This window comes from Physeter macrocephalus, unplaced genomic scaffold (assembly GCF_002837175.3).
Source record: "Physeter macrocephalus isolate SW-GA unplaced genomic scaffold, ASM283717v5 random_55, whole genome shotgun sequence".
Classification (NCBI taxonomy): domain Eukaryota; kingdom Metazoa; phylum Chordata; class Mammalia; order Artiodactyla; family Physeteridae; genus Physeter; species Physeter macrocephalus.
Genome location: NW_021145340.1, coordinates 134,830 through 146,014, shown reverse-complemented (window position 1 = coordinate 146,014; position 11,185 = coordinate 134,830). Strand labels below are relative to the sequence as shown.

General features: G+C 54.9%; 2 protein-coding genes across 2 annotated transcripts in view; one reads left to right on the top strand and one right to left on the bottom strand.

Annotated features, from left to right (window-relative positions):
* The first annotated feature begins 2,222 nt into the window (after positions 1-2,222).
* On the top strand, positions 2,223-8,970 carry LPCAT3 (lysophosphatidylcholine acyltransferase 3). The gene is made up of 12 exons (XM_028483671.2): positions 2,223-2,483; positions 3,234-3,340; positions 3,832-3,925; positions 4,072-4,109; positions 4,499-4,677; positions 5,377-5,485; positions 6,136-6,222; positions 6,315-6,481; positions 7,719-7,866; positions 7,942-8,100; positions 8,208-8,336; positions 8,566-8,970. The coding sequence occupies exons 2-11, from the start codon at positions 3,293-3,295 to the stop codon at positions 8,322-8,324; spliced, it is 1,146 nt and encodes a 381-aa protein (XP_028339472.1). The 5' UTR covers positions 2,223-2,483; positions 3,234-3,292; the 3' UTR covers positions 8,325-8,336; positions 8,566-8,970.
* A 225-nt stretch (positions 8,971-9,195) lies between these two features.
* EMG1 (EMG1 N1-specific pseudouridine methyltransferase) overlaps positions 9,196-11,185 on the bottom strand; it is a 5,735-nt gene continuing 3,745 nt past the window's right edge. The window contains exons 2-6 of the mRNA XM_007108310.3: positions 10,672-10,773; positions 10,421-10,562; positions 10,003-10,061; positions 9,776-9,925; positions 9,196-9,465 (exon numbers count right to left, since the gene is read on the bottom strand). Of these exons, the coding sequence (XP_007108372.1) occupies positions 9,352-9,465; positions 9,776-9,925; positions 10,003-10,061; positions 10,421-10,562; positions 10,672-10,773 (567 nt within the window). The 3' untranslated portion in view covers positions 9,196-9,351. The remainder of the gene's footprint in view (positions 9,466-9,775; positions 9,926-10,002; positions 10,062-10,420; positions 10,563-10,671; positions 10,774-11,185) is intronic.

Below are 11,185 nucleotides of genomic sequence, written 5' to 3'. Positions count from 1 at the left end.
CTGGCTCTGGTTCTTAGCAATACTGGCTGCTAATCCTGCCAAATTTCTGCCCACGTGGTATGTGTGAGACTTGTCCTATTTCCTTACTCGTTCATCTGACTGAAAGGGTCACAGTTTCCTCCCTCTTTGGCTAGCAGTCCTATATCACTTCATCTCAGATAGCTAGAAAATAAACCATTCCATGCCACCTCGTCCCTCATTCTGTGCTACATAAACAGAACACCTGGAATATAATAGGCACGTAATAAACATCTGTCAGATGAATGAGTGAGCAAATGAGTCAGTAGTCCACAGAATATCTACAAAATCAACTATTTGCATGAAGCTATAAATTTGGTAAAGAGCGTAGCCCATTATGAGAGCAGCTTTCAAAGAACACCAGCAGGGCTTCCCTAGTGGTGCAGTGGTTAAGAATCTGCCTGCCAATGCAGGGGACATGGGTTCAAGCCCTGGTCCAGGAAGATCCCACATGCCGCGGAGCAACTATTCCGGTGCGCCACAACTACTGAGCCTGTGCTCTAGAGCCCGCGAGCCACAACTACTGAAGCCCACACACCTAGAGCCCGTGCTCTGCAACAAGAGAAGCCACCGCAATGAGAAGCCTGCGCACCGCAACGAAGAGTAGCCCCCACTCGCCGCAACTAGAGAAAGCCCACGCACAGCAGTGAAGACCCAACACAGCCAAAAATAAATTTAAAAATAAAATAAATTTTAAAGAAAAGAACCCCAGCAAATCCTGGCACCAAGAAGATAAATGGTTGATACACTGTTGTGTGAAAAAACTAGGATACGTGAGTACACAGGTTGTGATCATAAGTTTAAAAAAAAGTTATGGGAAGAAAGACTAGAAGGACATAAGCTAATATATAACATGATTATCCATTTACTTATTCACTTAAATAATTGAGCACTTTATGTATGACACTCATCTAAGCCTTGCAGAGTTAACCAAACTCACAACTATATCTCCAATGATAAACTAACTTCAACTTATGATTGAAAAGTAAGGGGAATTCCCAGGGGGTCCAGTGGTTAGGACTCCACACTTTCACTGCTGAGGGCACAGGTTCGATCCCTGGTCAGGGAACTAAGATTCCCGCAAGCCACGTGGCCAAAAAAAGAGAAAAAAAGTAAGAATTGCAGCAGCTGTAAACCATGACCAATTCAGAACCCTGATTATGCAATGATAGACTGGGTAAAGTGTCCTTCCAAAAATCAGTAGGGATCCCAACTCTTCGCACACGCGCTACTGCAGTAGGAAGGTTGCCAAGCACATCAGCCAGACTTCTTGATGGAACACTGAGTGTGGGTCTGTAGTAAAACCAGGGAACATGCTAATTTTAGTTTAGGAATAACAAATGTTGTTGGCCCTTTTTAATTCAGTAAGCAAGCCTTGGCCGTGCGTCATCAGTTCATGGCCCATCAGGAAATCCGCTGTAGTTCAGTCAAGCCCCGGGACCATACTCTAAGTCACGGCTTGAGAAGACATTTTCCCAGTATACCTAGATGGATTTATAACTTGGTCGTTGCCCATTATGTAAGGAGTATCTGCATGTATCCTGTAACTGCTATGCAACTGTATATGCCGTCAGCAACCCCAGTTTGTAGCCGGGAATAATTTATATTTATCCTCTTAACAATCTGACTGAGGGACTTCCCCAGTGGTCCAGTGGTTAGGACTCCACGCTTCCACTGCAGGGGGCGTGGGTTCGATCCCTGGTCAGGGAACTAAGATCCCACATGCCAGGCGGCCAAAAAAAAAAAAAAAGAAAGGAAAAAGAAAAAATAATCTGACTGATAATACTCTGCTAGTGATGAAATTATTATAGATCATAAAGGTGTCAAATGGTGTTTCTGGGCATAGTCGGGCACCCTGAATCCCTTGTATCATTTAAGGAAAATGCAAGAGAGAATTCCTAGCAATATTTAATAAGCCAAAAATGAAACCTAGTCTTCAGACCCAGTTGGTATTGCCTCAATATAAAATATCTTCACTGAGACTTCTTGGGCTTCCCTGGTGGCACAGTGGTTGACAGTCCGCCTGCCGATGCAGGGGACACGGGTTCGTGCCCCGGTCTGGGAAGATCCCACATGCCGCGGAGCGGCTAATCCCGTGAGCCATGGCCGCTGGGCCTGCGCATCTGGAGCCTGTGCTCCGCAACGGGAGAGGCCACAGCAGTGAGAGGCCCGCGTACCCCCCCCCAAAAAAAAGGAGACTTCTTTTGAGAATTGGGGATGCTGTTATTGTCTTTGTAGACATCCATATAATGCTTTTTTCCTCTCTGGGCTGAGTTTCATGCCAGATCAACTTCCAAAACAAACCTGGGAGGACACCAGACACGAGTAACCCTCTTCTGCTCTTCCTCCCCCTCCAGGTTACCCCTTGGCTTTGTTTTATCGGCATTACCTTTTCTACAAGGACAGCTACCTCATCCATCTCTTCCACACCTTTACAGGCCTCTCCATTGCTTATTATAACTTTGGTGAGTGAACTCAGCACTGTGATTACAGGGAACCAGGGGAGGAACAGACCTGAACAAAATTTCCTGGGGAGAATTTGATGGCGAGCGAAGCTGTGGTGCTCTGGTCGCAGAGGGTTTGTATGGGCAGGGACACAAGCTCAACTCCTCCCTTCACATACATTCCTCTCCCCGGTAGAAGCATGTTGAGAATGGTTACCCTTACCAGACACCATCAACAGAGAAGCACCGGTTTGTCTCTGCTGTGGCTGGAACTGGCCGACAGACCCAAGCAGTCCCCTCAGGAGCATCCCTTAGGCCCAAAGTTCAGAAATACAGCAACTCCCTGGCAGTCCTTTATATTTATACAGTTAATTTCCTTCCCTTCTTCCAAAACATGAGGCTATTAAAAAAGAAGAAAAATCATGGGCTTCCCTGGCGGCGCAGTGGTTGGGAGTCCGCCTGCCGATGCAGGGGACGCGGGTTCGCGCCCCGGTCCGGGAAGATCCCACGTGCCGCGGAGCGGCTGGGCCCGTGAGCCGTGGCCGCTGAGCCTGCGCGTCCGGGGCCTGTGCTCCGCAACGGGAGAGGCCGCCGCAGTGAGAGGCCCGCGTAATACCAAAGTTTTTTTGTTTTTTTGTTTTTTTTTTTTGTTTTTTTTTCTATTTCAAAGTTTTTTTTATATGTATATATTCTCTTTGTGTTTAGAAGTCTCAGGAAGGGTGGGAATGCAGAAAAAAACAGGCAAAACTTTGCTCTCTCCTCCGCATCCAGGAATCCAGCTCTACCACTCCCTGCTATGCATCGTGCTTCAGTTCCTCATCCTCCGGCTGATGGGCCGCACCATCACTGCCGTCCTCACTACCTTTTGCTTCCAGATGGTAAACGTCTTTCCCTGCGCAGCTCAGGTCACAGCTGACAGCAGTTGGGGGCGGGGAGGATGGGGACTGTGGTGTAGAAGAGGCTGTGGACTGGGAGATCCAGTTTCTAATCCTTTCTCCCCACGACACTTGGCAGTGTGGCTCTGGGTCACTTTCCAGAAGCCCAGGTGTTTCATCTGCAGGCTGAAGTGACGACGCTTCACCCGCCTCAAGGACGGGGTGCCGGCAGTCCTTGGCATAGGACTGTGCCATTGGGGTTCTTTGAGTCTGACCAGATTAAGCCAGCCGTCCATGATGGGAGTCACTGAAAGGCAAGGCAGAACATCCACGTAGAATGAGCCGCAGAGTGTAGGCATTGAGGACTTCTCTTCCCCTTTACAGCTTCAGTTTCTAGACCAGGAAAAGGAAAAGTGAAAAGAATACATTGGATTTCAGAGCAGGGAGAAAATAAATCATAGCAATGGTAGAATCAATATTTGCCCCTCTCCTAGGCCTACCTTCTTGCCGGATACTATTACACAGCCACTGGCAACTACGATATCAAGTGGACAATGCCACATTGTGTCCTGACCTTGAAGCTGATCGGTGAGTGGTGGGGCCCTGCCTTCCCCTTTGACACCCAGGCCCCTCTCATCAGACCGTAAGCTTACCCCGGGCCCCGCCCCGTGCGCTCCTGGCCACGTCCTGTGTCCCCTCCCTCCTCTCCACCCACACCTTCTCTCTCTGCTCAGGTCTCACCATCGACTACTATGACGGAGGGAAAGATCAAGTAAGTACCCCTCCCTCCGCAGAGACGGGAAGGAGTTTAACCAGAGGGAAGGAGGACGGCTGTTGTTATCCCCGCGCCCTCACGCCCGCCCGTGTGATCGCCATTTCCGGCCGCACTGATCAAGGACCGACCAGCCTAGATGCCCGGGCCCAGCTCTCGCTCAGAGCGCAGAGACCCGGGCCAGCAGGGCGCTGGGAGAGCAGCAGCCGCCAGCCGAGGCTGAGCTACGCCCGCACACGCCCCTTACCCCCTGAGGCCCCGACTCTTCTCTGTGCTGTCGTCCCCTCAGAGAGGCTCTCTTTGAAGAACCTGGATCAGTGGGGACAAGGGTGGGGAGCCGTCAGACTGGCTCTTGGGGTCCTGAACCATTCGTTCTCTTCTCGGCATAGAAATCCCTGTCCTCTGAGCAACAGAAATACGCCATACGGGCTGTCCCTTCCCTGCTGGAGGTTGCTGGCTTCTCCTACTTCTATGGGGCCTTCCTGGTGGGGCCCCAGTTCTCAATGAACCACTACATGAAGCTGGTGCAGGGACAGCTGACTGACCTACCGGGCAAGATACCAAACAGGTAACGACCCCTTCGGGCAGGACGTCTGCGTAGGCGTGTGGCCCGACACAGAGCCACTTCTGAAGTGACTTCCGGAAGGCCGGCCGGCTGCATTCTCTGGCCCGGGCCTGGCTCACGGCCTGTGATGGGCGCTCCGTGCGGGAAGGGGGCCCTTTGCAGCTTGGCTCACTGCCCGCCATCCCTGCCGACCCTGTAGTACAAACATTAAAAATTCACTTTTATGCCATAGGATTGTGCCTGAACCAGTCCTGTCCCTGCCTTTAACACTCACTTTCCCAGTTTAAAAAATACTGTTAAATATATCAAAATCTACATATATAAAAGTATATCTAACAGTAGAAGACTGATAAGTTACCAGGAAAACCCCTTTCCCGAGAACCTGGCCAGCCTGCGTTGGAGCATTGACCCAGCCAGGAGAGGAGGGAGCAGGTCCAAAACCGGTCCTTCCCCGCCTCTGCATGAGGCTTTCGGTCCCGGTGTAGCCCGAGCACCTGGGGGAGCCCTCGAGCTCCACGGGGCCGCTGAGGGCGAGCACCCAAGATTCCCCGGCCCGCCCCCCCCGAACTCGCAGGGTCTGCACACTCCATCCTCGCGTCCAGCCCTAAGGCTGCGCTCATTCTGGGAAGCTGCTCCCTCGTGAAGGTCGGAGGGCGAAGGGAGGGGCCTCCGCCCGTGGTGACCCCGCTCGTTCCTTTCCAGCTCCGTACCTGCTCTCAGGCGCCTGAGTCTGGGCCTTGTCTACCTAGTGGGCTACACCCTGCTCAGTCAGCACATCACAGAAGACTATCTCCTCACCGACGACTACGAAGTGAGTGCTTCCTGAACGGCAGCAGCGCGACTGCGCCAGGGATAGACAGCGGCCAGGCCAGGAGCCCGTAGATAGCCGAGAAGTGGGTAACACCACCTACAAACGCGTGTTGGTTTTGCTCTAGATCTGAGAGTTGGTGTCAATGCCAGCCGGGCCGGGACCCGTTCATCAGCCAGCACTGAACGACCTTCGCGGGCACAGGGCTGTGCCAGGCGCACTTCCGCACCCCTGACCTTCCCCCAGCGGCTCGAGCTCGCCCTCTTACAGCCAGGCGGCTCGAGCCCCCTCTGGCCCAGGCAGACCAGGGCTCTAGGAGCTCAGGACCCAGGGAGGGGGAGTGTTGGCTCGGGCTCCGTCCCAGCTCTGGGGAGGCTGGGCTCCCTCAGCTGACGTCGAACGTGGATGTAAAAGTCCCCCGGCACTAGTGTCCCAGGTGCCCGGCTCTTGAGGAGAGGAGTTGAGGACGGCACCGTTTGAGGGCCTCTCCGAGGGGGCTCCCTGCTGGGTCCCCTTGGCCTGTGGCAAAGCACTTAGGCAGACCGTCGGGGGGACACAGAGTAGTAGTCAGCACACGTGTGAGGACGGGGAGCACGGGGGGCCCTCCCTGGCCTGGCGGTGTCCCTAATGCTCGTGCCTTCTCTCCTGTCAAGAACCGCAGCTTCTGGTTCCGCTGCACGTACATGCTGGTCTGGGGCAAGGTTGTGCTGTACAAATACGTCGCCTGTTGGCTGGTCACGGTAAGGAGAGAGGGCCCGGGGCCGCAGCGAGACGGGCTGCAGGCTGGGCGCGGCGCAGAGCGGCGGGGTCGCTTACGCCGTGGCTCCCTCAGGAAGGCGTGTGCATCCTGACGGGGCTGGGCTTCCACGGCCTTGACGAGCTCGGGAGGGCCAAGTGGGACACCTGCGCCAACATGAAGGTGTGGCTCTTTGAGACAGACCCCCGCTTCACGGGCACCATCGCCTCTTTCAACATCAACACCAACGCCTGGGTGGCACGGTAAGCGCCCAGCCGGGGAGGTCGCACGTCACTTCCTCCTGCTTTCCCCACTTCGGGGGGCCCCCGCGTCAGTCACTGTCACACCCCCAGCCACACCCACTTTTGTCCCCAACCCAACCCCCCCAAACCGTCCCTGTCATTTTTTTTGTTTTTAATTTATTTATTTTTGGCTGCGTTGGGTCTTCGTTGCTGCGCGCGGGCTTTCTCTAGTTGTGGCGAGCGGGGGCTACTCTTCGTTGCGGTGCGCGGGCTTCTCACTGCAGTGGCTTCTCTTGTTGCGGAGCACGGGCTCTAGGCGTGCAGGCTTTGGTTGCTGTGACACGTGGGCTCAGTAGTGGTGGCTCGCGGGCTCTAGAGCGCAGGCTCAGTAGTTGTGGCGCACGGGCCTAGTTGCTCGGCGGCATGTGGGATCTTCCCGGACCAGGGCTGGAACCCGTGTCCCCTGCATTGGCAGGCGGAGTCTTAACCACTGTGCCACAGGGAAGTCCCATCCCTGTCATTTTTGAAAGACGGAAACAAGGCATACACGGCCGTAAGTGCTGGGTTTTCACCCCACTTCTGCTGCTGGCCTTATGTTCACAAACACTTCCTCAGTCCCACGACTGGGGGGGGCCTGTCAGCAGCGTGGGTGCAGGGCCTGCCCTGCTCACCGCTGCAGCCTCAGCACCAGGCGCCTGGCAGGCCCTCCGTCATTACCCGTTGTACCAGGCGGGGCCCCAGCTGAGACTTACGTCTGTTTTCTGTCTAAACCATGACTCATCAGCTTCACTGCCTTTCATTCTAAAGTGATCGGAGGGGCTTCCCTGGTGGCGCAGTGGTTAAGAATCCACCTGCCAATGCAGGGGACACGGGTTCCAGCCCTGGTCCGGGAAGATCCCACATGCCGTAGAGCAACTAAGCCCGTGCGCCACAACTACTGAGCCTGCGCTCTAGAGCCCGCGAGCCACAACTACTGAAGCCCACGAGCCACAACTACTGAAGCCCACGCACCTAGAGCCCGTGCTCCGCAACAAGAGAAGCCACTGCAATGAGAAGCCGGTGCGCCGCAACTAGAGAAAGCCCACGTGCAGCAACGAAGACCCAGTGCAGCCATAAATAAAGTGATCCGAGGGCACTGCCTCCCCTCCCCCAGGGGGCCCGGTGGGAGCAGCCGCCACCCCTGCCCCCCTAAGGGCTCCAGAGGGAACCCAGAGGCAGGATGGATCTGAGTCTCATCCTTTCTCACCCTTCTCTCTAGTTACTTCTTCAAACGACTCAAGTTCCTTGGAAATAAACAACTATCCCAGGGCCTCTCATTGCTATTCTTGTCCCTCTGGCACGGCCTCCACTCAGGGTACCTGGTCTGCTTTCAGATGGAATTCCTCATTGTTATTGTGGAAAGACAGGTAAGCCTTAGGGGTGGTGGATGAAAGGGGCCTGAGAAGGGGTAAGATGCTGAGCCCTCTCCCCTTCCTCCACAGGCTGCCAGCCTGATTCAAGACAGCCCAGCCCTCAGCAGCCTGGCCTCCGTCAGGGTCCTGCAGCCCCTCTACTATCTGGTGCAGCAGACCATCCACTGGCTCTTCATGGGTTACTCGATGACTGCCTTCTGCCTCTTCACGTGGGACAAATGGCTGAAGGTACACGAGGGCCTGCCTGCCAGGAGGGGAGGGAGCCACCGAACGCTCAGGCAGCAGGGCTGAACCCAGGCCCTCTGTCTACCGCGGCGGCCTGTATCCCTCCACAGGTGTATAAAGCCGTCTATTTCCTTGGCCACGTCTTCTTCTTGAGTCTACTGTTCACATTGCCTTACGTTCGCAAAGCGATGGTGCCGAGGAAAGAGAAGTTAAAGAAAATGGAATAATCTATCTCCCTGGTAAGATCCCTCCAGCTGAGCTGAAACTACCAGGTGACAGAAGAGAGCAACAGACTGGGGCGGGGGGTAGTACTGGAGATGCGGGGGGAACCTCACGGGGCCTGGCTTCCAGGAACCACAGCATGGGGCACTGGCTACCCTGAGGCGCGCCCGGAGGGAGCTGGAAGGGCTGCAGACCAGGGACTAGGAGGGCGAGACCGACCTGCCTGCCCGCCTTCTCCCCTTGCAGGTGGCCCAGAGCAGGACTGGTGCAGAAACGACTTGCCTCCCTTTGCACAGCACTCCTTCGTCCCAGAGCACAGAGAACCAGAAGCCAGGGTGCGGGAAGACGGGGCTCCCCCAGCTGTGCCTCTACTGCCGGCCACGTCTCCATCTGGGGCCAAAGGGGAGACTCTCGTGGGAGGAGTAGAGGGGCCCATTGTCTCCCCTCTGGGCTCCCCCATGCACGTTGCCTTATCTCTCCCCCTCCAGCCAGGAATCTGTTGTGGTTTTCTTCTGCCAATTTACTATGATTGTATATGTGCCGCTACCTCCGCCCCCCCCCCATGGGGGGAGGGGAGGGGCACGGCCCCACCGCTCCACTTTTCTACCTAGGACTGTACCGGATAAAGTCACCTCAGTGTGTTGTTTTTCACTGCTGGCGCTCCTGGCTGCTTTCTTTCAGACACAGCCCTCCACACCTGCCATGGCTGAAATAATGAGGGCTCCCTCCTTTAGGGCACAAAGCCCACCTGCGAAGCCCAGGGCCAAACTGCAAACACTGTAACCTCATGTGTCTTCCTGAGGTCTGAGGGGTTACGCCAGGTCACACCATCAGAGGCTTCTGAGCTTAGGAATCCCCAAAGGACAGCCAGGTTTGCAAGAACACTGTTTATAAGATAAACAAATAGCAGGCGTATAGCCCAGAGTCGCGCAAACCCCGGTCCCGGTGCAGGAAGGGGTCCTGCGGCAGTCAGCTGAGCTCCGGGGCCGGGAAGCAACGTCCACAGTCTCTGTGTCAGGGCAGGGCGTTCTGTCAGATGACCCCCCACGCGTCTTCAAAGGCTGTGGTGAGCTTTGCACAGGTGAGGGCAGCAGAGAGGGGGTAGTTGCTGATGGACACCATCTTCTCTGTGTACCCCACGTCCACCTGGGGAGACAGCAGTCAGTCAGCCGGCTCCGTCACTCCCGTCACAGGTTCAGCCCTCGTCTAGGGCAGGAAAACTACCATTTCCCAGTGCTGTTTAATACCAGTGTGGGCAAAGGACGGAGACGGCCCTGGCTTTGACCGCGACACACATGCCAGCATGCCTCAAAGGATGCGCCCTGGGGGCAGGAAACGGAAGCTTCATCTGTTCCCAACTTATAAGGACAAGGATCGTCAGAACGCTACGCGCTCCTGGGATTCTGTCCTGAGCTTCAGCTCCGGGAAGAATCTAAGAGCTGAGCCCGGGCCTTACCCTGCCGTGGGCGAAGGCCCCCACCACAAAGACAACGGGGTCGCTGCTGGGCACCAGCTCCCGCACATCGCCGACGACCGGGGCGGAAAAAGAAGTGCCGATTTTCATACACCCGACTGGGAAGTGATGTGACACTGGATTCTTAATCACCTAAAGAAAAACAGAAGAATCAGCCCCAGACACATTCCCAGAGCACTACCTCCAACCAGTAGCCGTCAACACCTCACCTTCAAGAGCTTCTGGGGACCATCAGCTGCTCGAACGCTGAGTTTGTGTAAAAGCTGAACTAGGGCAGAAAAAAGAGTTCAGAGCTAGCCAGAGAGCCTGCCTCTTACGCCCAGCAATCTAACCAGGAAAAACCTTAGGTGAGCTGAGCTCCACATGCCCTGCGTGTCTACACGACTGAAAAGTCACGAACAAGCAGCTGTCAAGCACACACTGGTTGTGTGGTGACAGGCCCCCTCCCTGCTCCTCAGCCAGGAACCCACGCAGGCTGTACCCACTGTGCGTGGGAAGAAAGCACAGACCCCCCGTTCTGGAATCAGCCACACGTGCCCCTCCCCCACGTAAAAACTCCACACTTAATTTATCCCTTTGCCTCTTCATCACTACTGCCAAGTTTAAGTCCTAAGGCTTCTCTCTCACCCATGAGGCCACAAAAGCGGTCAAAGGTTCTGGGAATTCGAGTCTGGGGGTTCACTTCAATCAGCACATTCTTCTGCGTGTGGATATAAACCTGCAGCAAGCCAGCCCGGTTCAGGGGACTGTCCATCAGCATCAGTAAACTCTGAGGGAGGCGGAGACCGAGGCACGGTTAAGACGGAAGAGAAGTCGCGCGCAGCTGCCTTACCTTCCGTACAGAGGCACGGGGGCCTGAGCTCTGTCCCTGGAGTTACCTGGTGAGCTATGTCTGGTCTCACTTCCCCAGGGTCCCGTCCGTTCTTCAACAACACGGACTTGTGCTTGTCACAGTTGAGCAGCTCATATGTCTTCCCCACCTGAAGAACAGGGAACAAGGTCAAGAGCAACATAAGCTGCTTTCACCTGGAACACGGGTTCTCAAAGATGGTCCCCAAACCGGCACATCTGGAAACCTGTTAGACAGTCACATTCTCAGGTCTACTCCAGATCTACTAAATCAGACACACGGTGTGCAGCCCTGAAAACCCTCCAGGGGATTACTGTGTGGCCACGTCCTCCCCCACCCCCATCCCAGAACTGGTCTTGGAGGGAAAAAGGGAGGAAGAGTGCAGCCTGTGATTCCACACGATCTAAACTGGATTGAATTTTTTTTAATTTATTTGTTTATTTTTGGTTGCGCTGGGTCTTCGTTGCTACGCACAGGTGTTCTCTAGTTGCGGCAAGCGGGGGCTGCTCTTTTTTTTTTTTTTTTTTTTTTTTGTGGTACGT

Coding starts and splice junctions, on each gene's coding strand:
- LPCAT3 (XM_028483671.2), top strand. CDS start 3,293: ATGGGCCGCACCATCACTGCCGTCCTCACTACCTTTTGCTTCCAGATG. Junction 3,926..4,071: donor CCTGACCTTGAAGCTGATCG/GTGAGTGGTGGG, acceptor CTCTCTGCTCAG/GTCTCACCATCGACTACTAT. Junction 5,486..6,135: donor TCCTCACCGACGACTACGAA/GTGAGTGCTTCC, acceptor TCTCCTGTCAAG/AACCGCAGCTTCTGGTTCCG.